The 25679-nt window shown below is 42.1% G+C and overlaps 3 protein-coding genes across 11 annotated transcripts in view; 1 reads left to right on the top strand and 2 right to left on the bottom strand.

The window, feature by feature from the left end:
• pcbp3 (poly(rC) binding protein 3) overlaps window positions 1–7829 on the bottom strand; it is a 46089-nt gene extending 38260 nt beyond the window's left edge. For 3 of the 4 annotated variants that reach the window (XM_048979564.1, XM_048979566.1, XM_048979567.1), the window contains exon 1: window positions 5124–7200. The gene's annotated coding sequence lies outside the window, so the exon portion shown is untranslated. The other variant, XM_048979563.1, reaches the window with a different exon arrangement.
• Window positions 7830–7897: 68 nt separating this feature from the next.
• LOC125710159 (reduced folate transporter-like) lies at window positions 7898–15762 on the top strand. Of its 2 annotated transcripts, none has more exons than XM_048979548.1 (6): window positions 7898–8022; window positions 8759–9047; window positions 11521–12280; window positions 12763–12955; window positions 13229–13370; window positions 13606–15762. In XM_048979548.1, exons 2-6 carry the CDS (start codon window positions 8808–8810, stop codon window positions 13804–13806), a joined length of 1536 nt encoding a protein of 511 aa, XP_048835505.1. In that variant the 5' UTR covers window positions 7898–8022; window positions 8759–8807; the 3' UTR covers window positions 13807–15762. The 2 variants fall into 2 exon arrangements, with proteins under 2 accessions (XP_048835505.1, XP_048835506.1); XM_048979549.1 differs by having other exon boundaries at window positions 7905–8022; window positions 8768–9047.
• Window positions 15763–15804: 42 nt separating this feature from the next.
• LOC125710150 (collagen alpha-1(XVIII) chain-like) overlaps window positions 15805–25679 on the bottom strand; it is a 62869-nt gene continuing 52994 nt past the window's right edge. For 4 of the 5 annotated variants that reach the window (XM_048979518.1, XM_048979514.1, XM_048979515.1 and 1 more), the window contains 29 exons: window positions 25422–25547; window positions 25235–25297; window positions 25049–25093; window positions 23659–23790; window positions 23436–23513; window positions 23323–23349; window positions 23072–23170; window positions 22409–22444; window positions 22232–22321; window positions 22117–22149; window positions 21909–21944; window positions 21714–21773; window positions 21527–21604; window positions 21408–21443; window positions 21259–21312; window positions 21100–21171; window positions 20923–20988; window positions 20783–20813; window positions 20382–20429; window positions 19948–19982; window positions 19738–19869; window positions 19483–19651; window positions 19234–19298; window positions 18879–19007; window positions 18739–18771; window positions 18296–18592; window positions 17987–18184; window positions 17697–17812; window positions 15805–17171 (listed from right to left, as the gene is read on the bottom strand). In XM_048979518.1, the coding sequence (XP_048835475.1) occupies window positions 16958–17171; window positions 17697–17812; window positions 17987–18184; window positions 18296–18592; window positions 18739–18771; window positions 18879–19007; window positions 19234–19298; window positions 19483–19651; window positions 19738–19869; window positions 19948–19982; window positions 20382–20429; window positions 20783–20813; window positions 20923–20988; window positions 21100–21171; window positions 21259–21312; window positions 21408–21443; window positions 21527–21604; window positions 21714–21773; window positions 21909–21944; window positions 22117–22149; window positions 22232–22321; window positions 22409–22444; window positions 23072–23170; window positions 23323–23349; window positions 23436–23513; window positions 23659–23790; window positions 25049–25093; window positions 25235–25297; window positions 25422–25547 (2598 nt within the window). In that variant the 3' untranslated portion in view covers window positions 15805–16957. The remainder of the gene's footprint in view (window positions 17172–17696; window positions 17813–17986; window positions 18185–18295; window positions 18593–18738; window positions 18772–18878; window positions 19008–19233; window positions 19299–19482; window positions 19652–19737; window positions 19870–19947; window positions 19983–20381; window positions 20430–20782; window positions 20814–20922; window positions 20989–21099; window positions 21172–21258; window positions 21313–21407; window positions 21444–21526; window positions 21605–21713; window positions 21774–21908; window positions 21945–22116; window positions 22150–22231; window positions 22322–22408; window positions 22445–23071; window positions 23171–23322; window positions 23350–23435; window positions 23514–23658; window positions 23791–25048; window positions 25094–25234; window positions 25298–25421; window positions 25548–25679) is intronic. The other variant, XM_048979513.1, reaches the window with a different exon arrangement.

Below are 25679 nucleotides of genomic sequence, written 5' to 3'. Positions count from 1 at the left end.
AAAACAAAGCTACCCAAACACATGGAGGATTTGAACCCATATTCCTGGAGATACAAAACAAGAATGTTGTGCACTGGGCCACTGTTTCTCCCTTTGGGAAGAGCCAAGAGGGACAGTTCATGTAGAGAATGATTATATAGCAAAATAAATGTAATGCAAATAATAGGATTATAACAGGGGCTTGCAATTTGTTTTTTGTGGCGACAGAAATAAATAATAGATACATTCTTCTGTACTGATGATTTTGAAATATATATAATACACGTCTTAAATAGATTATTTATTGCCATTGCCCTACAGTCAGTGCACAGGCTTAGGAAATTCTAATACACAAATTGTTAGAAGCAAGCATTTTCATCTAGAGCAGTCACATCTAAGAGCTTCTGTACCAGATGATGAAACTGCTCAGACAGACAGCTGTGCTGAAAGTTCAAATCGGTGATGGAAACACCTGCAAAGTGAAACTGAAAAAGGAGCATGGACTCTTCGAGAAAACAAACCCCATGTCTCCTTGTCACGTGGCCCCCATGGTGGGGCAATCTGTTTACGAATGAGGGAGCAGAGCAATAGAATGTACTGCACTGCCAAAACAGCCAAATTTAAGCCAATAAGAAGATGAAGAAGAAAAGATATAATCCAGCTCCTACCACAAGTAATACAACTATTATAATAATATAATGGAGCTTGCAGACCTTCAGACTTTCACCTCATAAACTTGTCATTGTGGGTCTAAGACGTGCGTTTAACATGGGTGAATGTGTCCTACAATTGCTGACGGATTCACATGTATTACGTCACAATACAACACGCTCCTTCACTGCAGGGAGGCAAACGCACACATTCGTAGTTTAGCCCGGCCAGAGCATATGCAGTGACGACACTTCATGGATTAAGTCTAAATAAAGCTTCCGCTGACTATGAGTCACACTGCCACAGATCTGAGAGCGGAGAAACAACAGGTGTCCTGTCTTAGCCCTGTCTCTGAGCTACCGGTGTAATTTGGCACTTTCGCTTTGTGAATGAAAATGCTTGTCTGCATTTGTTTGTGTTGAAGTTGTTCTTGCACGACAGCCATGGCCCTCCCATAGAGGCTTGAATAATCAATGTTCACGTTGCTCATTCAGCCAAAATGCTTACCACATACAACATAGTCTGGTATGCCTGTCAATGACAAATTCTCATATCCAGTGATCATACGAAATATTGTCCATAAGAGACGCATAATACAGTCTACTGTACTTACGCAATATCAGCAAAGACGATGCATGCCTTTGCCTGAGGCCTACAAAGGTTACACCTTGGTCATGTAAACAAACGAGTACATCTTTAAAATAGTAACCAACTACCCTGGCAGCTCTCCATCTCTAGTAACAATCACTACTGCTAAAAGGCTTTTAACTAGAACTAAAATTATCTCGTGGAGGTCATATGACAGGAACGCCCCCCCAGCATATTGTCAAACATAACTACACAGTTAGAGATGGAAGCCATGACAAGGGCCTCGTGTTAAAGACAGTGTTACTAAACCCTCACACACTCCACTGCACTGTGCCCTAGATCTCAATCGTCGCTCCATCACAGCCCATTGGCGGGTTAAATTACAGCCCCCCACGGTGAGGACTTTCCAAGACAAAGACTTGCAGATTTCGCTGGCCGTAATTCTTTCCAACCCCGTCTTGAAAACGGTGCGGCATTCAATTTCAGCCTGCTGGACTGCTTTACGTTCTCCTTATGAATTATGACATAGGAAGGAGGCTTTTTACTCGCACATGCTTTACAGTGGGCACCTGCTTTCCAATCAGGCCAAGACAAAATATACTGAGCAATCTCCAAGTCAATAGCTGGCCCTGCAGTGCATGAGATGTAAAGAGGGAAAAGTGAGTTACTGACTGCAAGAGTAAAAGCCCTCTGAAATGGGGGGGGGGGGGCAGGTCATTGGGATGGGTGTTATGTGTCCAACAAACAGGACAGAAAAAGACTACAGCACATGCAAGGACTGAAACTAAAAAATAATCCCTCTGAGTAAGTGGTTGGTAAGAGGAAATGGAGCTGGAAGTTAAAAAAAAAAAAAAAAAAGTAATAGCTTTTCCTTAAGACTTCATGTACTAATACGGCACTGATGAATATCTAAAGCTGCTGAAAAAAGAAGCAACCATATTAATCTGAAGCATTTTTGCAGATTTAAGTCTCTCTGTTCGACATTTCCAATTTATCAACTCTATTTTTGCACATATGCACTTAAGAACCTGTCCACAATATATTATATGCTCAATTTGTATGATACATCCATTTCTGTGAGTGTTTTTTTCTTTGTTACTGATACGCAGTATCCCTGCTTTTTCAGGAGTTTGTTAGTTTGTGTTTCCTATTAATAAACGATACAGACAAGCACCTTGCTGGAGAGCCACAGGGGGAACCTTCAGGATAAGCTCTCCGAACAGCCAATTATAGTAATCAAATGGGAAGATTGTGGAACGGCATCCAAATATTACAACTTTTTAGGGAATTATAACAAAATATCTTTTCTTTGCAAATCACATTTTCAATGATGTTCATTTGAAAAAGGCCAGAAAAGGCTTGCGGTGTGAGCCTGGAGCCCACCCCAGGAAGAAGGGGACACCCAGGAAAAGATGCCAGCCTTTTCCTAACATTTATGTCACTATTGTCCGTGGCCTTATAAACATATGCGCTTATCAGAAGTATTTATGATCTTTGTCTCTCTGAGATTAATTAATTGTTGCATGTTGTCTGTCTTGGAATTGGATTAACTTTAGGGTGTCTGTAATATATTTTATTTATCAGTCCAATCAGTTTCTGTACCTGATATTCCTATTTAGGGTCACAGGGGTCCAGAGTCTATCCCAAATGCTACAGGTACAGTGCAGGGAATATCCTAGGATGGGGCACCAATCAATTACAGGGCACACACACACATTCATACCTACAGACAATCTGGCTGCTCCAATTCACTTTAGCACTGTTGTCAATGAGGGATGGGTGAATTGAAGAACCTGAAGTAAACCCCATGATAACACGGGGAGATCATGTGGTCCCAGGGGTGTGAGGCAACAGTGCTAACCACTGTGCCACCATGATGCCCCAGCATACTTAATCTAATTGCGGACTAAGATGCCATCCTGGGTGTTCCTTACCTTGTGTCCTGTGCCTCCTGAGATAGGCTGCAGGTCCACTGTGAACCTGCCCCGGATAAACCTCTATGAAAAATGGATGGATGGATGGATGGATGAATGGATGCATTCCATTCATTATTATGTGCATTTTGATTGACTAATTATGCGCCAGCCTATTGTTATTTTATATCATCCATTGTTGCTTATTTATAAATAAATAGTGGCTGTTTCCTATTCCTAGAGGATTTAATATGACATGATAAACAAACAAATGAACAGATAGATAGATAGATAGATAGATAGATAGATAGATAGATAGATAGATAGATAGATAGATAGATAGATAGATAGATAGATAGATAGATAGATAGATAGCAAGTTTACTTTCTGAAATAGAGGCAATACAGTTGGTTCTTAGCTTGTTGACTCTCATTACCTGCAGATGTGCTCTGGAGAAAATCTCTGTTTATTATTTCACTGAAAGGGGCCATATGCACAATGGACAAAAAGCTAATTAGGCTGCTGTATTTAATGTACATAAATTGCGCATTATAAACATTCATTTAAATCCACAATGAGAAACAATCACTGAGCCTCTGGAAAAACAGACAATAGCTGCCAAAGAGATGCTAATTAGCACCTTCTGGATAGGAAAGGTGTGAGTGTGCCCTGCGATGGGCTGGCCCCCCGTCCTGGGTTGTTCCCTGCCTCGTGCCCATTGCTTCCGGGATAGGCTCCGAACCCCCTGTGACCCAGTAGGATAAGCGGTTTGGAAAATGGATGGATAGGAAAGACAGAACCCGTGTACTTGCTAATAATGCATATAACTCTGATGTATACTCAGTGTATTTTAATCAAAATAGTCATTTTCTTTAGATTACTTCTTTGGAATGCAATCAGAATATCTCCAATGGAAAATGAGTACTAAAGAAGACACCTGTTATATACCTGAGGTAGATCCATAACTGTCAGAAAATGCTTAACTGAAGCATGCAGTATGAATATTACAGACTCACAATGAATTACAATGACATTGTCAAAAATTATAGTACTCAATAAATTCTGTACTTCAATGTTCATACTGTGCATCTGCACAGTACGTCCAGTATATACCATAAAAATAGTACAAGTTGAATCCATTCAGTCATGCCATATTCACATTCCCGTCTCGTGCCATATTGGCTTGTTTACTGAGATCTTGTGATTGCAGATCTTAAAAGCTATGTCTCAGTATTGTCTTAACAGCTGTGAGGGTCTACAAATGTCAGAAGGAAACAATAGCTCAAAATTCTGGATTCACACACTTATATTCATCAAAAGAGATGCCTACATTGTTTCCACCTCACCAAAGTCCCTTTGCCAACAATTAACTTCTTGATGTCCAGCTGTACAGATACCTGCTTAGCTGATAGTAAGAAGGTTTAAGGTTTCAGTCACGCGCTGTTTGAAATACCTAAAGAGGACAATCTTGAGTTAATCTGGTAGTTGTCCTTTTTTTGTTCTCGATGTCATCATCACTTTTGAAGTGTTGTGTTTTTTAAAACTTAGCATTTACACCTTAAACAGAAACATAAAGAACACACCCATAAGAAGTCTGGAGCTAACAGAAAAGTATATTGTACTCACATAAACCGTCACTATCATTTTACAACTCCCTGCAATTCATAACAAATTAACCTTGCACCAATATAAAAGACCTTCCATGTTTCACTGTAGGCTTATGATACAAAGTTGGACTGCATACTGTACAAACATTAAAAACAAAGGATACACTGAGCGAGTATTTGGGAAAGAAAAAAGGTGACTTTGTCTCAGCATTATCTACCATTTTTTCCAGCAAGCCTCCCTCTGAGAGGTTCTGCTAGAGGGAGGACTTGAAAGAGAGAGAGGGGACGAGGAGGAATGGGAAAGCGTTTTGTAACAAGAAAGAAGATACAGAAGAGCCTGGCTTTCCTGCAGTGATGTAGCCTGATATAGGAAGGAAAGTCTTACCTGTCAAGCTGACTGGGCAGGCAGGACAAATGAGGAGAGTGAAAAGAACTGGAGGCTGAAGGTGCACAGAGGTCCAGGTCAGTCCAGTTGGAGATGGGTGGTCCAAAAGGGAAGAAGGTAGGAGTAATAGGGAACAGGGAGAGAGGGAAGCCAGAAGGGGAGGATGAGGCGCTGCTTGCGTCTCTCTCTCTCTTACTATCGTTCTCGCTCTCTCACTCACTCACACACGCACACGCACACACACACAGGGTGTTTTACAGGCAGAAACCAATACCTGCAGTCATTCAGTGGCAGAGAAAGAGTCCTCACTCATGCTGTAGCACAAGGAGGAAAGGGCAAAATCTCCTCCCACTGTCCCTCAGAAGCCAATGGTAAGCAGCAAAACTGTGCCACTGGCGACGAATCAGAGGCCAGGCTTGCGATGCCATGCCCCAGCCAATAAGTGTAATAGCTCATATCCAATCGGAATAATTACTCAGGAAGCAGCGCAGCGCTTCCCACTGAAGGAGGGACACACCAGTGCACTTAGCCAGTAAGTGTGATTTAAGGCTGCAGTCAACATTAGAGTAATTAGATTCTGAAGCACTTAACCCAACACAATAACCCTGTGAGCTTGACTGAAAACCTAAAATGGGAATCCAAAAAGGGACTTTTATTCTAGCCTACTAGTGAAGTCAATGTATTTCAAATATTTTAAAATTATATAACATAATAGAGCAGTGATAATATAGTGTAATAGAGGAATGGTCTGATGAATTGAAACCATAACCACTTGATAAAACTGTTTTAAATTTTTTTTTATCCATCCATCCATCCATCTATTTATTTTTAGATTAATAATCCTGTTGAGCTACAGCTTGGTAAATGATTAATGGTACATTTTTAAAATTAGAAAATTATGTCCCAACATGCTTTATTAAGGTCATTAGCTGTAAAACAATGGAACAAGTGTTACCTACAATGAATTCTCAGTAACTATTTGCAGAAATTTCTATAAACTTGCCTGATTATTATAAGCTGCATGTTGCCTTTGTGTATTGGGCTTCCGATTTATTTACTCTCCTTTGATTCTGGAGACACAAGTAGTTCTATACTGCAGAAAGACCAGAGTGTTTCAACCAGGATTATTTAAAGCTTCCCAAATATAGAAATTCATCACCTTTTTACTAAATACTGTCCTCAGCTGATTTTACACAGCAGCTCACAATCAATCATTATGTCAATACGGGAGTGTATTAAGAGGCCAGCCAACAGTGTAAACTACTGCCAAAGAATTCAGCCATCAGCTTCTATGGGACAGGACAGTGCAGTGCACCCAGCAAAATCCAAAAACAAAGATGACTACTGCATTGCTCACGGGTTTTTTTTAAAAAAAGCATTTGACTGTGATGAAATAAGAAACAAGAACAAGAAAGTCTTGCAACATTAACAAAAAGCAACCTGCTGTTACACATAAACATCATCTAAGCTAAAAGAGACTGGCAAATAAGAAATGCAGAAACATTGAGGAGAGGCTGTCAGGTTGGATAGGAACTGATCTGGAGAACAGCTGAAGTGCGAAAAGCAGATACTTTGCAAGGTGACCATTTCCATCCTGGAAGAGGTAGGTCTGATGAAGACTCGTAAAAGGAACTCACTTATAACGGCAGTAAATGTAGTTCATGTGGGTATATGAAAAATTAATAAAGTACTTATATTTTTAAGGACAGCAGGCACGTGATGTACCATTAGAGTTTACTCCATTTCATCTCTGTGCTGAATTCCATTTATCATCCCAATTATGCAATTAATCTAATTAAGCCAAAGGACAGAATCAAATCCATAACTACAGCGCCACCGCTCACTTCAGAAGCACTGATAGCGATGCAGCAGAATGGGTAAAGACTCACAGGGAGAATCTCTGGCTCTCTGGTGGGCTGATAGTTAGGGCCCCTCTCATCAAATATTACAACAGAAGATTACTTATACTATTGGTAGGCTTCGCGATGCAAAACGTAAGTAATGTATAATAGAGTCCAAATTAACCAGAACTATGCAAACAAGTAAAATGTCATACTATGCTGCTGAAAATCACAGACCATTTACGCAACACTTACCTTTTACTAAATATATCCTTAAACGTGATGCCCAGGTTAATATTAGTAAGTTATCGAAGTTGATACCGTAATACTTAAAAGTCTATATTCACAGTGATAAAAAGTAGGTGAAAATATATTTTACGGAGTCAGAAAGATGCAAATCATAAGTGCTTAATATAGAAATATTTGTCAGAAATGCGGTGTAAATACACACATGCACACATTCGTTCATTTTCTACACTGCTACACAGAGTCGCGTGGCAGGCACGTGCAAACTGGGGGGGGGGGGGGGTGAGGGTGCCTGAGCAACTGCCCATTTTGCCCGACCGACTTAAAGTGTTCCCCCCCATTAAATTCTTAAGTACCCATTTTCGATCAACGACATGCACGCTTAATTTACTGAGGTGATTCTCCCCCGGTCGGTACAATTTACCCGTGGGTCCGGAGCTTATCCCGGAAGCAATGTGCGCAAGGCAGGAATAACCCATCTTAGGGGTCTTTAAAATATCTGAAAATCTATTTTATAAACATTTCTGACCAGGATAAGCGGTTAGAAGGTGGATGTATGTATGTATGGGTGAATGGATATTTCTCCCTATGGTAGGTCAGTGTGTCCTTCACGCTAGACGGAGCTGTACTCCAGCAGATAGCGCGCGCGTTTGCCCCGCGTGCTTAGCGCTTCTGAGCGGTGCACCATGGGCTTTGTAGTTTTCGGAAGCGCGTACTTAAGTATGACAGCTCGAAAACAATCTTCTCAGGACCTTTCCGGGGCTACATGACAAACTACTCAGCTACTGAAAAAAAAGCAACGAAGTAATAAGGTAACAATCAATTGCAGATATAACTGGGACAGAGAAATCCGTAATGGCATCGTCACTTTCAGTAGTCCAGAATATAGCTTCAGGTTTTTCAGCGTGACCAGCGGTGTGTACATGCAGATAAGTAACTTATTCTTGCTACTAAGAATTATTATTCATATCGTTCATAGATTTAAATGAATAAAATCTGTTTAGCCATGGTCATGATTACCGGACTGTATCGCATCATTGAATTCAGCAGCTCGAATTATTTAATGGTCGTATTTTACTATCGGTCTGATTATACCTGCGAATCGTAATAAAAGGCTATATGTGTACATTGGGTAGTGTTTGCTTAATTCCTCAATTGGGCATGACAACACAATATCGATTATGCAACTGATTTTTTTTTAAATTATTATTTCGCTCCTGTTCCTTGAAACATTTTTTATATAAATTACCTAACCACATAAAAATAACTTGATTAGACTGAAGTATCTTTTTCGTTTCTGTGTCTGATACCCAACTATAACAGCACATTAAGGACCACAAGGACCTAGTACAAGGAAAATGTAAGAATGCTAGGGAATGGCCATTTCAATCTTTTTTTTCTTTAATGTCACACATATTTCCCAAATTATAGGTCCAACTTTTTAGATTAACTTAAAATGAGTGTATGGCAAGCTCATTTGTACAGCAGTGCTAAAACAACTGATCTGTTGTGCCTCCTTGTGTTTCTGGATTTAATCCTGAAATGAAGTTCCCACAGCAGACACTGGCTTCGGTGCCACGGAGCAGTTCAAGGGGACATGGTTGACACGGGGGTAGGAGGGGGGGACACAGAGGAGAATCACCGAGAGCCCAGAGATCACGACCGAGATCACGACCCAGAGAATGGCCCCACAGCGGCACCGGCCAAGGCGTCCCACAGGCAGATGTGGTCTGTCGTCTTCCTCTGCCTCTATGGCTTCATCGTCCAGCTGAAACCTGGAGAGCCTTTCATCACGCCTCTGCTGCTCAGCCCGGAGAAGAACTTCACAAGACAGCAGGTCAGCCACTCTTTACAAAGGTGGTAATGGAGGGCATGCCGGTCTTCAGGAGAGGATCACGAAAGCACTGTGATATTAAAAGAAGTTTCAATATTGAAAATGTATATTTAGCCATAAATTTGACATTCCTGGAAGTTCACACACTTAATCTCCACTCTCTACACAGTTTTACTGTCATGATGAACAGGATTGTAACTCGGTGTGAGCTCCTGCACATGGAGTCATGCTGTCGGCACACACATTGCCGTATCTCCTTTGTGTGGATCAGTTCATTAAAATCATCTAGGAAAGATATATGTGGAGCCATCTGCAAAGACTGTCAAACCAATGTCTTAGCAGCATAGCTATGTTGCCATTAAATGAGCACTGTGCACTGTTTAAAGCAAGTCCTTTACTTCTGAGATTGAATTCATCTGACAAAGCCAGCCTTGCTGCACTTTAAAGTCCCTTCTCTGTCAACACATACTAGTGTCTGTTTCATGCCAGTTCACTTCTTATTAATTTGACTGAAATTCTGTGTGTGAATACAGATCTGGACAGTGCTGTGTATTACTGTGATAATCAAGAATGTAGATGATAACATTTTATTTAGCACACTCCTTTAGCACAAAGTGACGTGTAACTGAAAAGGTAGGGGTCAGGCAGTTTGTGCAGCATTTGGGGAGGTTAAGGGCCTTGCTCTAGGGCCCAATGGTGACATCACTGTGCTGAACAAAGAATTTGAACTGGTGACATTCCAATCAAGGGCGAAGCGTCCTGACCTTCTGAGCCACATAGCACCCCCCTGTGTAGATACTCCTTGAATCAGTGAGATCTGCTTGTCTGAGCTGTTACCATCTACTGCAGCAAATGCCGAAGGTCATTTCCACGCAACTCTCGCTGTTCCACTTAACTGGTTTACTGTGCCTCAGATGCTAGGAAGAGTGGACTTTAAACCCAAGCGTTCTGATTAATGAGTAGTAGCTTCGTGTTTTCATTCTGTCTGTTCGGTGGAATATTGGTTCAGTCGGGAGTGCATCAAAAGAATTTAAGCCCCGTGAAAGCATGACAATTTTCTAGAGCCCCTGTCACTCAGGGGCCCTCAGAATCATCCTATCTTCCCCCCCTTTATCGGGCCCCTGGGTTCAGTATGAGTGCTAAGCGAATGCCCCAGTAAAGCAGATTGCCATTCATTACAGGCAAACCTTCCACTTGTTTTATAACAAGTTTTAAAGCTGGAAAAAGCCAGTACAGTAATGAGGGAATGTTTTGTGAAATGTCAATTTAATAAACTCCTGCTGCTTTCTGAGCAGCTGACTGCTGTGAGGGATTTAATGGGCTGCCTGCTTTGACTGTGTTGTTCCTGCTGGAGGGATTGAAATCTGTTGAATGGGACTGAAGTTAAAATTCGCTACAGTTGAGTTTCTGTCGGTCTTCTCTTATTCCCATGAAGAACGTTGGCCACAAACGGGTCTCTGACCTGAGAATCTCTGTGTTTTATACTTTAATTAGAGAGCGGTGATAGAGAGCGGTGTAACTGATGAAATTTGGGAACTTGATTGTATATGTTTTGCCTTAGCTATACCTTGGTTTGCCACTTAGTTATGAATGATAAAATTTAGTTTTTTTCCCAGTTATCTTGGTTTACGTTAAGTAAAGACTGGTTGGGAGTTTCATGCAATCCCTGGACAACTTCAGATTGAACAGGAATTATCTGAAATCACTCGGTGAGGGTCAGTTGTTTAGATTTGCCAGTCCTCTTATTTATGCTGCTTGACTAATTGGGCTAGAAGGGAGGGGTAGGACCCAAAGGAACTTGGTCTGCATTGTCATTACAGAGGAGACCAAGACACAAGAGGAGATTTTGCAGAGCCCATTTTAATAAACTTGATCATGTTAAGGGTGACGCAGTGTGTACATCAACGGTGTTTTACAGTGTATCTCCAAGTGACACAGTTCCTGAGCTTCTTTTTAAACCTCTTGCTGTCTTTGTCATCTTCTGTGGATGTGCGCTCTTCCCCTTCTCAGCCATTTCTTTTTCCGATTGTGTCCTTCAGCTTTTCCAGCCCAGCAATAATTCTTCTACCACACAGTACAGTTCTTTAACCACAGGAACAATTCATGCTTCACTCCCGTGTACGATCCTCGTCCTTCGCATGTTTCATTTTTTTTCTAACATCCAAACTACCTAATCTCAGTTCTTTCCAAGTCTGGGAACCTTTCTCCTTGCCCTTGCAGAAACCCTTTCCCCACTGTCTTGCTTTATCTGTTACTACAGAATGTATTAGAAGAATTTGAAAAAATGTTGTTATGGCAAACACCCCATTAACTTATAAGTAGACTTATTTATGTTGGCTTTTATATTTGTGGCCCTAACATTCATTCTCAAGTAATTCAATATTGTCACTCATTAAAGCTTTGAGTCTCAGGTTTGCGTTTCATGAACGTCTGAAGGACTTTGACGTGTGTTCTCCTTTTCTTCCCTGCCACACAGGTGACTAATGAGATCAGTCCAGTTTTGTCCTACTCCTACATGGCGGTGCTGGTTCCCGTCTTCCTGCTGACGGACTTCTTGTGCTACAAGCCCCTGCTGGTGCTGCAGAGCCTCAGCCATGTTGCTATCTGGCTGCTGCTTCTTCTCGGCACCACGCTGCTGCAGATGCAGTTCATGGAGTTCTTTTACGGCATCACCATGGCAACGCGTGTGGCCTACTCCTCCTACATCTTCTCTCTGGTGGCTCCGGCGCTCTATCAGCGCGTGGCCAGCTACTCGCGCTCCTCTGTGCTGATGGGTGTCTTCATCAGTTCGGTGCTGGGCCAGCTGTGCCTGTCGTTGGGTGGCGTCTCTTATGCCATGCTCAGCACTATCTCGCTGGGCTTTGTCAGCCTGGGTTTCTTGCTTTCTCTCTGCCTGCCGTGGCCAGAACGCAGTCTGTTCTTCAACCGGGCCCGGAGGCAGGACGAGAGGGCTGAAGCCACCCAATGTGAGCTCGTCAAGATGGACCCCAATGGGTTTCCTTCCCCAACCGTCACCCCCTCCTGGAGGAGCTCCCTGTTTTTCCAGATGGTGAAGGAGCTTAGGAATGTGGTGCAGATACCTAACCTCCGCCTCTGGAGCCTGTGGTGGGTGTTTAACTCTGCTGGATACTACCTGGTCCTTTTTTATGTGCACATCCTGTGGAACAAAGTATACCCCTCCACTGAGAACAAGCACGTCTACAACGGGGCAGTGGAGGCAGCCTCTACTTTGCTTGGTAAGAATTCTTTTTTTCTTAAGTAACTATGTAAGGGTTGCTTTAGCTAAGGCATCACCATATTTTTGGCAAGCTTGGTGGCACAGTAATTAGTACTTTTAGTTTGCATCTTCTCCCCGTGTCATTGTGGGGTTTTGCCCAGGTTCTCTGGTTTCCATGAACTGGATTTGTCGAATTGTCTGTAAGTGTGAATGATGTGTGTGCCTTGTAATGGTTTGGTGTGCCATCCTGGGTTATTCCCTGCCTTGTGTATCCCTGTATCGGACAAGTGTTTATAGAAAATGGATGAATCACCAAATTCTTATGATCTTTTTTAGATGTCTGCAATATTAATTTTACAGCAAATATCTTGAGATATTATAAGCCTTGTTGAAAGTTGGGGACCTATGTTAATTCAGAATGCATGGTGATGCCTGTGATGTTAACATAATGGGTCACATTGTTAGTTGCAATTACAGAGTCAGTATTTTGGTTCTACCCAGGCGCCATCACTTCCTTTGGTGCTGGCTTTGTGAAGATCCAGTGGAACCTGTGGTCAGAGCTCGTGATCGGTGTCATCACTGCCCTACAGGCTGGCTTGCTGCTTCTCATGGGTACCACTGACAGCATTTGGGTCTGCTATGTGTCCTACACCCTCTTCAAGGGACTCTATCAGTTCCTGGTGCCTATTGCCACGTGAGTCTCACTTGGCAATACTACTACTACTACTAATAATAATCATTTTAATCTATCTGTCTGTCTGTCTGTCTGTTCGTCCATATGCTTTAAATCCATAATAAGCAAATACATTTAGTAAAATGTCAATAATTAAGACAAAAATAAAAACAAATAGGAATACAATATATAATATAAAGATTAAACTGAATAAAAAGCTAAAAAGATATAAAATCGTAACTTAATAAGTGTCATTAAAAGCACTTTTTTTCACAATGATTTTTCCCCCCTCAGTTTCCAGATAGCCTCATCTCTCACCAAAGAACTGTGTGCCTTGGTGTTTGGTGTGAACACCTTCCTCGGGACCATTCTGAAGACCATCATCACCATCATTATAGTAGACAAGAGAGGACTGGGACTGTCTGTGCATTCCCAGGTGAGCCCCTTCCCTCCTCACCTCATTCTAGCCAAGCATCGCTAAACATTCTCCTACTCAGATGTGCTAATTAAAATCACTGACAAGTTTAATGGAATCACAGCACCTAATTAATAGCTGGTGCCAAAATAATTAATAAGCCTTGCATGTATCATTAACATAAATCGACTGTTAGAAGCAGTTCTAGTTGTTAGCAGTTTTACGTTAAATCAGAGGATTTCGTTTTTTCTTGCAGTTTTCAGTTTACTTTTTCTACTTCGCTGTGCTGACCGTCATCTATCTGGGCTCTGCGGCTACCGTCTTGATCAGACATTGCCGTGTGCGAAGGGGGAACGCGACCTCCACGGAGAAGCCAGCCAAAGAACTTTGCCCTTTAGGGACAAGCGTTAGTGAGCCAGATCAGCACCCGGTCAATGGGGTCAGTGTCAAACGATGAGAATTAGTCTGTGTACATATGAAGTTTAAATTTACCTTTTTATAAGATTACTTTTTTTATTATACTAATATTTAAAAGCACTTTTCAAATTCTGCTGTGTGAATGATCAGTACACATAATAGTGCATGAATCCTCAAATATAATACTATCGCATTATATTTGTAATATTTCATCCTTGTACTGTTTCGTAACATATTAGATATGTTAAAATGTAAAAGTGTGACAGTATGTTCTTGGTTTTGTTCTTTTAAATTTAAACCAATGTAGATTGTACCTATTTGAACACAACCCCCCCCCCCCCCCCCCCCCCCCCCCAAAAAAAAAAAAAAATTACAGGGACATGAACTGGAGTCTCATTCCTCATAGTGTGTGATTGTGTGTCCCACGACGGACTGGTACACTATTGTAGGGGGTATGCCCCGCCGTGTGCTCCAGACTCACTGTGACTGTGATTATAGGAGATAGAAAATGTTGTGCACCAATATCTAGCAATAATACTAGATAAAGGGTAAATTGCTGTAAAATCCCATTATACGCTGGCATCATGTCCAGGGTGTACCCCTGCCTTGTGCCCTGTAATGCCTGGAATATGCTCTAAGCTCCCCTGTAGTCCTGACCAGGATAAGCATTTGGAATAGATGGATAAATAGATGGTGAAAAATCTCAGTGGATTTAAACATTTTAGTGGGAAAAACCGCAGTATTACTGTTCGAACTTGTTTAGAGTTGTGTAATATTTGAACCACAGTATTGTGAATTGTACTTTGCTCAATTCAGTTTGCTAAGCTTATGTACACAGGTGCCCTCTGGTGGGAGCTGATGCTCATTTCACCGTCTGTGTGACTAGTTTAGAGACCCCCATACGCTGATAAAATCGTATAATGATTACTGATCTACGGAATTTATTCGATAGCTAGACACTGTAATGGTCAAAGTCTAAACACAGATTATTTTGTAATGTTTTTAAATACATTATACAGCATTTCGACAGCAGTGTCTGAAATGTTAGTTAGCGAGTAATTAGCTATTCACCGTTATCATTCACAACTGTATTCCTCTAGTCCACAATGGTTTAATCATTTTAACTTCAATTCCTTTTGTATTGAATATCATGCAATGTTATATATTTTTTTTTTTTTTTTTTTTTATTCCCCCCCCACACACATAAAAGGCAAATGCTAGTTAATACACACATAAGTATACTGGCATGTTTTTCAGCAGTGTTTCACTGTTCATATACCTGTCATTTTCTCAGCTGCTAAAACTGTGTCCATTTGTTACCCATTTCATAATAAGATGAATAATTATCAAGTGATCCCTGACAATATGAATGAATAGATGTGCAGTGAATCATCTGTAAGTAAGAACATTTGTACAAACTACTGCTGATTTTATATAAAATGCATGCTGTTGATGAGGGTCTGGTGTCACTAGTTTCATTTTATAGGAAAAATTTATTTTGTCTTGGATTGTGTAATCAATTTTACACATTTCTAAATACTGTGAATTTTGAAGAAATTTTAGTAGCTTGGAGTGTAATGTAGGGGTTAGTTCAGTCTGCGGTTTCTGAAGATGTTTTCAGTACCTGCCACATAGCAGTTTTTAAATGATGATGTCCTGAAGTTTGATTTCAGTATAACTTGCTGCTCGTCAGACTGAACTGGCCTCAAATTATCACAGAGCCTGTTTATCTACTGTGTTTATATCTGTGTCATGAAAACTTTGGCATAGTTTACTGGCGTTTTCTAAAACATCACTGAGCAAGCAGGAGCCTTTTTCTGCTTTTTATTTTTTGTGTTATAACTGTATTGATACCTACTATACTTTGTATTACTGTGATCAAATGTAATCTGGTCTTTCGAGACTTGAAATAGAATTTTGATCTTTGATTTATAATCTTTTGTAAGAAGACTAAAGTGCATCAAAAACCCAAGAAATAAAGGAAGCTTAGATCATATGTGTTTTAGCAGTTTTGTTTAAAAAAAGAAACTACGGAAAGTTATAAAAGAAAATTTTAATTTATTCAGTGCCTAGGAGAAATACAGCACATATTGGTTACAAAACACACTGGGATCCACAGTTTCTGTACTGGTTCAGCCTGGATACATCAGTAGCACTGAAGGAATCTGTCCCAGACGTGCACTTTTTAAGGGGCGACCACAGGAACGTCTCTGGCCCTTCAAACACATTCATTTGGAGGATTCCTTAAAATATAGCACCAAGTTCTTGTGTTTTTATACCAAGAAAGAGGGGAAAATGTTATTAATATACATTTAACAGTTCTGAATTTCATGTACCATTTGTCTGCAACAAAAATGTTGCATTAGCAGAAAATATGCAGGTGCCTGAAGGAAACTGCAGGTCACGTGACTTGTAAATGCATATCGCAAATGTGGTACGTGGTAGGAGTATACATCCATAATGAAATCATACTGATGATCACATTTTTGATATCTGCGATGCTGTCCATAATTATAAGAACTTAGCCTGTAAGCATAGTTTCTCAGAATCTTGTTTTTAAGGACCAGGCTAGCACAATAGCCTAGGATGCGTGATTTTAATTTTCCAAAACTATCCTTTAACCAGTGTACATTATTCTGAGAAAGAAAAAGATTCTGAGAAAAAAAGTGCCTATATTTGTATGGATTTTCATGTCAAATTCAAAATAAATACCCATTTTCTTTTTTGAATTCTAAAATCGTCTTTGAAGGTTGCTGCTTCACAATGTCCATGAATCCTCAGATGAAAACGCCATAAAAAAATGTTACACAAACTGGTTAAATATAACTCTTACAAGACATTTTAAAGTAACACAAAAAAAAATGCAAACATTTAATATACAAAACTTGTATGGTTACAATTAAAAATGGTGCCAAGGTTAGCGTTTAGATTCTGTGGTTCAACCCCTAAGAAAATGTGCCAAAAATAGCCCCCAAAAAGGTACAAAACCCCCTTTGTTTTAGATCCAACTCTTTGGCATTACAGAGGGGACCGTGGGAGAAAACAGGATCCTCAAACCCTATTCAAACAGCTTATGCGTGTGCATCATTTTGTTTTACAAATTTATTGTAAACTGAAGGTGTGTTAAGTGGGGGGTTCGCGATTATTTGGAGGAGTGCCTTAGGCTTCCTCTCACAAGGAAGGAGCCAGCATTATTTTTTGGAGTGTGTGACATAGCTGTTCTCAATGCACAGCACGATGTAGGAGTGAGAGCAGCTGCTTGGCGTCTGCTGCAGAAGCCGCCCAGCCCACAGAGAAGATGCCAGGCCGGTCACCCCCTGATCCGCTGTCCGCCAAGTTTCACAGTAGTTGTCTGTCTGACGGTGGCCCCTGGGACTCGAGCCATGCCATATCATCTTCTCAGGCCTTTGAGCAGATAGTGGTATTATTCATTATTATCTTAATTTCATAACTTTGACAAATTAACAATGAATACAAGGTCATTCCATCCATTTTCCAAACCTCTTATCCTACTGGGTCGCGGGGGGTCCGGAGCCTATCCCGGAAGCAACAGGCACAAGGCAGGAAACAACCCAGGATGGGGGGCCAGCCCATCGCAGGGCACACTCACACACCATTCACTCACATATGCACTCCTACGGGCAAATTAGCAAGTCCAATTAGCCTCAGCATGTCTTTGGACTGTGGGGGGAAACCGGAGTACCCGGAGGAAACCCCACGATGCCATGGGGAGAACATGCAAACTCCACACACGTGACCCAGGCGGAGACTCGAACCTGGGACCCAGAGGTGTGAGGCAACAGTGCTAACCACTGCACCACCATGCCGGCCCCCAAGGTCATTCCATTCCCATTAAAATAATATTAAGTTTACTGACCCCAGTAAAGGGGACTATACTGGTTTGATAACCACCACACAAAAGAAACTCACCAGGCACTATCTCTGAGGATATCTCTACCATCAAAAGAGTAGATTGGTACATTCTCCTTCATCTTGCCCTCTGAGTCACTGAAGAGAGCCTCCCAGCTGTTGAACAGCACTTGGTCCTAAAGTCCAGAAAGCAGTATACAAGCGGTCAGTACTCTGATACTAGATAAGTGTTCATTGAACATCAGTCGTGGATATCCAATGAAAATTCATGCAAATGAAATGTTTTGAACTGCTTGTTGATTTTCCTGATCAGCATTGGCAAGTACATAAGAACAGGATCTTAGCATCACCTTGAGGTTCAAGATGGGCATGCTGTCTCTGTCTGATTTGCGGACGATGCTGTAGAGGTCCTGTAACTTGGAGGACAGGAAGGCCCGGAAAGTGCCTGTCAGACCCACGGCACGGGCCTGCTGGAAGCACTGGAAGTCTGCCCCTCGGATGCCCCGCACGTTCCCGGATTGTGGCATGTTAAGGGCAATCAAATGCAGCTGACCGAAACAGAAGAGAGAGGCCCCAATTAGCGACATCCTGTCAATTATGCACAAAAGGGAATCACTTAGCAGGCTAAAATAAATAGGTATCATGGTTAAAGTACTTACCCCAGGTCCAACTGTATGTGCATGGCTGGGAGGTTGTGGTTTTGGAGGACTGGGTCTTTGAGAGGGAATGCTGGAGTATCTACTGTCGGGCTGGACGGGACTATACCCATTGTCTGGCAGTGGGGGGTATCTAGGCTCAGTATTGGAGGGGTATACAGGGTATGGTTGTGATGGATATCTTGTGTCAGGTTGGGAGGGGTATCTGATAGGGTAATCGGTGTTCCGGTTATCTTGTTGCGATTGTTGTGGAGTCTTGGGGATCTCAATAGGCTGCTGAACTTCTGCAACTTCGTTGTCCTTTAGATGTGAAAAATGGAAACAGGGAAGAGAAAACATCAAACGTAATTTTGTTTTTTAAGTGGACCAAACACATTGCATTAAATTGTGCATTGTCATTCTTCAAATAAATGACTGTTACAATGTATAAGAATGAATGTGCTTACCAAGTCTCTTGCGTAAGGCCTGTAATCTCCAAGCTGGAAAAAAAGACATGAATGATAATCAAATATGTAATTTAAGGTCTTACTAAATACAGCACATTTGTATACATTAATAGAAACCATATTTTTTTAATGGAATATACCATGACTTGTCGGAATCCTTCTCGGACTCGAATATAGAGATCTCCGTTCTCCATGACAAAGATCAGCGTCCCCTCAGCTTGTCGCCGTGCGGTGGAAATCATGGTTTCATATGACCTCAGTACTGTTACCTGTGATTCCACCAAAGAAAATTAACATAGCGAACATTCTAATATTGAAGAGAGTGCACATAAATGGCAGAACAATTACAAAAGCATAAAAAAGCACCCAAATGCTGTTTTCATTTACAACCAGATGTATCATTCAGATGCATGAGATAATGGTTCTTCTTCAAAAGCAGGGACCACTAAGTGTTGTGCACAACATCTTAACTCTTCAGGTTAACGTGATACTTACCACAGAAGACAAACCTGGAGGTCCAGGTTGCCCAGGAGGACCTGGGGGTCCTGGCACGCTTATGGCTGAAACACACAGTAATCATATGTTCACATTTCCACAAACTTATCAGCGTAAACAACAGTGAAATAAAAACCAATTTTATTCTGTTATTTACTAAAGGAGCTAAGTGGTTTTGTGGCATCAGAAGTTTATCTGTACTTATATTGCCCAATATGCAATGCAAATGGTTTTGTGAATAAAACATACTGTGTGTAGGCCTGTAGGCTCCTGGCAGTGAGGGTGACCCTGGAGGCCCAGGAGGACCTGGTGGACCGGGTGGGCCTGGGTTCCCAGCATGACCCTCGTAAACCATCCCTGGGGCTCCTGGTGGGCCCTGGGGACCAGGAGGACCTCTGATAGAGTCTCCCTTTGGTCCCTGTGAATAAAACCAACAAACAATGAAGACAAAGGAACAGGCTTTGCTCAAATGAATAGAGTTGTGTTGTACTCAACACAACTTACGGGTAATCCTGGATTTCCAGGAGGTCCAGGAAGCCCCAATCCTCCACCATAGCGAGCATCATAGTACCCCCCGCCCGGCTCTCCTTTCTCCCCTTTCAGGCCAGATTCTCCTTGTTCGCCCTTCAGCTCGTTCTGCATACAAACACATCTCAATGGTTAATTGCCATTTGCTGAAGGACACACAGGAAACTGTGCCTTGCCAAATCGTACCTTCAACGTGTAAAAGTCCAAATTTGAGGAAAGTCCTACAATGAAAAGGATGGCATAATTACTATAAAACTGAAATAATATAAACCACAAATGCAGTACGTCAGACAATGCTCGAAACTGATAAGGGATTAAGTGTGAATACAGTGAAAGTCACAAATGATAGTAGTGATAATAATTTACTACCTAGCTTTGGCTATGGAATTCAAGAGTGATACATCAGAAAATGCTAAATTAATAATAATATTATAATAGGTACTTTATTAGTTCCCATGGGGAAATTCTGATTACACCTCTCCCAGCTTACTCTCTGCAGGTGAGAGCAAGCTGGACATGAAGGGCAGCCACCTACTGTGGCACCCAGGGTGTTGGGGGTTAAGGGCTTTGCTCAAGGACCTGCAGACGTGCCAATGCTAGACACGCTGCCGCCGAATTACCTGGAGCACCTGGGGAACCACGATCCCCCTTCTCTCCTTTCATAGCTGCTGAGAAGAACACCACTGATTAGCCAACTAGAGACACACTACACTCCAATCAAACAGTTTCAATAATTTGTTCAGAACTAAAATAGGAAATTATATATAACTAAACTAAACACGCTACAACAGAATGAACATTAGTCTGTAGCATCCAGGCTGTTTTTCACTTAATTGTTATACATGAGGCCACAGGCATTTGGTTCTCATTAACATTGTCTTCACAGATTAAAGCATTATTCACTGAATTTTTACTTATATTGTCTATAAGGGCCGTGAGTTTGATTACCCAGCAGAAATGTAAGAATACCCTTATTTTTGTATCACCGGATGCAATCTGGCTTCATTAGGGTTCTGCTTACCTGGATAAAATCTGGAGCCATCATCATATCTCTAAAATAAGATGAAAACAATGCCACATTTAGAAATCAATATGGTTACACGTTGCAGAACATTTTAGTGAAGAATAGGTTTTTCAACACCTGGTGATATTTGTACTTACGCTAAACCTGTCCAGTGATACTGAGGGTCCTGGAGGTCCTGGTGGCCCAGGAGGGCCTGGAGGACCCTAAAGCGTAACAGACACATTTATCCAACCTGAATGATCCCATGCTAATAAAATTAATTGATCTTATTACATATAATCAGTCATGAAGTGAGTATGGAGTTTTAGCCTTACGGGATATCCATATCCTGCCCCTGATTCTGGTTCCCCTTTTTCACCTTTATACCCATTCAAGCCAGGGCGTCCCTAAATTCAGTGGGTAAAGTTAGTTTAAACCCTCAGCAGGTAATTCCAACAACACAGATCCTGCATATGGCATAGAGAGATACATACAGGCCTTCCTGGCATTCCGATTTCACCCTTCATTCCAGTAGGACCATACTGGCCCTGGAAAAAAAAGTCATTTAGATACCTTACTGTATTAACATCAACATAATAAGCTGTAATAAGCCCTCTAGGTCAACTCAGTGTCTACTACTCACAGGTGGTCCGACTAGCCCAGGCGATCCTCTATCACCCTGCAGTGGGAGGGACCACATTGACCATAACTGACATTACAAACATCAAATCAGACAGCAGCAGTGACTCCTCGTGAGCTTACCTTCTGTCCTCTGAGGCCAGACAAAGACAGAGAACTTCCATCAGGTCCAATGACCACGCCAGGTTCCCCTTTCTCTCCCTTGACAAAAATACATAAAGCAGGAAATTTAAGACAGATTTAAATTTAAATTTAAATAAAATCATTATCATAGTACTATACATTTATGTATGTAGCATAGTCTCCACACCTTAACTGCGTAGCCTGGGAGACCCGGGTCTCCCTTTTCACCCTTTGGTCCATGAGGACCCTGTAGAAAGACAATAAGCAGTACTAATAGTGAACAATGGAAAACGAGTGAAATTGTAGCAGCTGTTTCGTATGCATTACGGTTATTTTATTCTCATGTTTTAGATTGGCTACATCGTTTTAATGACATACTCACAGGTAATCCTGCTTGGCCAGGAAGACCAATTGCACTCTAGGTAGGTGGGTTAGTAGGTAGATACGTAGGTGGGTGGGTGGGTGGGTGGATGGACCGACGGACAGACAGAGAGAGACACAAAGACAGACAGAGTGCATGATTCAAAACAGGGCGCCCTTTACGATAAAATGATACAGATCTAGAGGTAAGTGAGATGATAAGGTCTAACCTGAGATCCCTGAGTTCCAGTGATTTCATCATACTGTAATGAGGACAAACAAAATCATTTGCCTCATAGGAGTAATTGTCAATGATCAATGGAAATTAGTTGTGTACCACCTTACATTGGCTGAAGACCGGTAGATGATCTGTCCTGGGGGGCCGGGGGGTCCTGGAGGCCCAGTAATTCCTACTCCATCTCGACCAGACTCCCCCTAGAGAGAGACACAACAGTACAGGTCTAATATCTGTTATTAGTGTCTGGAAAGGGTTTGGGGTATGTGTGCGGAGTCTCAACCTACCCTATCGCCCTTTTCTCCTCTGTCACCTTTTGGACCCTGAAAGATGTATGGAGAAAAAGAATTAACACAGTCCAAGCATCAAATTTTTACAGTGCTAGAAAAGTATAAAAAGAACCCCATCTTTTGGTGCTGCCTCTTCTCAAGCTGAGAGGCCAACGGGGCAAAAGGAATTTGCCGACTTTGTTCCTCTCTGTTCATATGACAAGGGCAGAACTTTAGGCAACCAAAAACAATTATGTACCGACACCTATTGACTAACAATTAAATATCTGACTGAAACTGTATGCACGATGTTCGTTCCTGCTGAGGCAGGGCCAAATCATCCCACATCATCGCGACTTGGATAAAGACAGTGATGGAAATGAAAAAATGCAATTATTATTGACTGATACAGGACTAATTGGCATCACACCCAGGGTGACAATGCACTGTTTTTCATGGTGTTTCATGGTGCAGCCTACATGCTCATCGCAACCCAGCACAGTAAAAAGATCATGGGTGATGGATGGATGGAAGGATGGTTGGATGGATGGATGGATGATACTGGGCTATTAATATATAATTATATCTATTCCAAGAAGCAGAGAAACCCTCTGCACAAGTGAAATACATACGGACTCTCAATAAGTCATCTATCAATCAAACATAGACGTGAAAACACACCTGTGGTCCTGGGAAGCCGTCCAATCCTGGTCTGCCATCCAGTCCCTGGGAACCTTCGCTCCCCTGCTCCCCAGGTGGTCCTGGAAGCCCTGGCATTCCCTAGGAAGCCACATAAATAATTATACACAAACACTAATAGGAATATTGTCTTTAATCATAACTGCTGGAAGCAGTCACAGTAAGCACATTACACCCAGAGCTCATAATTACTGTAATTATAACCACTACAGCAATATTAGGCATGTTCTTACTGATAGGCCTGGAACTCCAGGAGGTCCCTAAGAAAAATAAGAGACAGAAAATGGGAAACCATCATGAGGGAAGCGAATGCGCAGCAACAGCCGAGAAGGTGCCAGAAACGCACCTGCTGTCCTTTAGGTCCTCTCACTCCAGGAGCTCCACTAAAAAATCCCACACCTGAAGCTTCCAAGTCCCCGTCGTCCTTCAGAAAAAGACTACTGGTCAGGAACCTACGATGCTTAGACCCAGTTATTGCAGCAGAGAGGGGAGGTTTATCAAAGCACACGGTATAATTACACTCATGTTAGCAGTGACTGCTGATTAGGGAACTACATGGGAATACTCACAAAGCCAACACCGAAACCAGGTCCTGGGGGTCCTGGTGGCCCTGGGGGTCCAACAGGTCCCATTGGTCCAGGCAGTCCAGCAAGTCCAGTTTCTCCAGGCTTCCCTGGGACCCCAGATATACCCTGAGAACCCTATAAAGGAAAAAGGAAGGCAGGTCAGAGTCACCTCTCTGACCCATAAGTGAGCAAGCAAAAATCCATAACTAATGCAAAATGACATGGGATTTGGTCCATTTGCGCTGGGTTTCCCCTTAAAATACATCCATCCATCCATCCATTTTCCAAACCGCTTATCCTACTGGGTCGCGGGGGGTCCGGAGCCTATCCCGGAAGCAATGGGCACGAGGCAGGGAACAACCCAGGATGGGGGGCCAGCCCATCGCAGGGCACACTCACACACCATTCACTCACGCATGCACACCTACGGGCAATTTAGCAACTCCAATTAGCCTCAGCATGTTTTTGGACTGTGGGGGGAAACCGGAGTACCCGGAGGAAACCCCACGACAGCATGGGGAGAACATGCAAACTCCGCACACCTGTGATTCAGGTGGAGACTCGAACCCGGGTCTCAGAGGTGTGAGGCAACAGTACTAACCACTGCACCACCATGCCGCCCCCCTTAAAATACATCACATATTTTATAGTATCTTCAAAATACCTCAATAGTACATATAATTTCCACTAAAGTGTCTATAAACACATTACCTGTGCCATCATTGGACTGACAATCCAAAGAGGAGATTGTGGAATGGAGAAAGGATGCAGTGTGTCGCCACAGTGAGGCATATTTACTATTAACCAGCATGGTTTCGGGGGGGGGGGGGGGGGGGTGATACATTACAACCCCCCCCGTTTTGAAACCGAAGACAGTGTTGCTGTTTGACAAATTTAACTCTGCATGCCAAGGCAGTCACATGTAGGCAGGAAAATACATAATCTGGGACATTTGTTATGCTAAGGAAAAGCCAAACTTTCAGACAGTGTTAGCTTTGCATATCATCACCATCTGAAACTCAAAATACAACACCATGCAGGACCTGGTACCTGCAAGCCAGCCACTCCCGAGGGGGATGAGGATGCATAGAAAGACAGCAGGTCTAAGAGATATGTGGGTATGGAGGGGTAGGAGCCTTGCTAAGAGGAGGAAGCACATCTCAGACTCCTGAACCCACGATGATTCCGTATATAAACAACTCAAATCAGTCACAAATCAGTCAGGACTGGATGGTTATTCAAACAAGGTGACATTTTTTTTCAGGGGTTTGGCAGCTTGAGTTGGAGAAAAAAAAAATAATCCATATTTCTTAATAGGAAAAACTTAACAGAATGATTAAAAAAACAGCAAAAAGTGATCATGAAAATTGAGAAATATGGAATTTAATCATACCTTTTCTCCCACTGGTCCAGGAAGACCCAGTTCACCTGCATCACCCTGCGGAAGAGAAGAGTTTAGACTTATAATATAATGCTGTGTAATAATCTGTTAGCTGGACAATAAGGAATTTCAGAAAAATTAATGAAGTTCAGAGCCACAGTAGAACATAACTATTGATAAACCACTACAGCCCATCACCTTCTCTCCTTGTAATCCTGGAGCTCCTGGAAGCCCGTCTTTACCAGCTGGACCAGGGGGGCCCTAAAACCATCAAGGGTTAAGCTTATGGATCAGACAAGACATGAAGACCTGAATGCCAAAAAGTACCATCAACTCCAGACGAAGAATTCTCATGTGTATAGACTACAATCACTCTAATAGCTACCAGTAGGCCAGGAGCTCCATCTTTTCCTGGTGGTCCAATAGGTGGATCAATTCTAGTTGACTCAACAGGGACAGCTGGCCCCGGGGGGCCCGGAGGTCCAGGGGGACCAGGAAGACCTGGCAGACCCTACCATAAAAACAGAAACATAAAAATGATGAGTGAATAATAATAATAATAGTAATAATAATAATAATAATAGTGAGGGTTTGTCATAATAATTTGGGGTTGTCAGTGATTGATCAGGTTTTCCGATGAAAT

Source organism: Brienomyrus brachyistius, chromosome 16 (genome assembly GCF_023856365.1).
Source record: "Brienomyrus brachyistius isolate T26 chromosome 16, BBRACH_0.4, whole genome shotgun sequence".
NCBI lineage: Eukaryota > Metazoa > Chordata > Actinopteri > Osteoglossiformes > Mormyridae > Brienomyrus > Brienomyrus brachyistius.
Note: the sequence above shows the minus strand (reverse complement) of the source record. Positions and strands in the feature narration are given on the sequence as shown.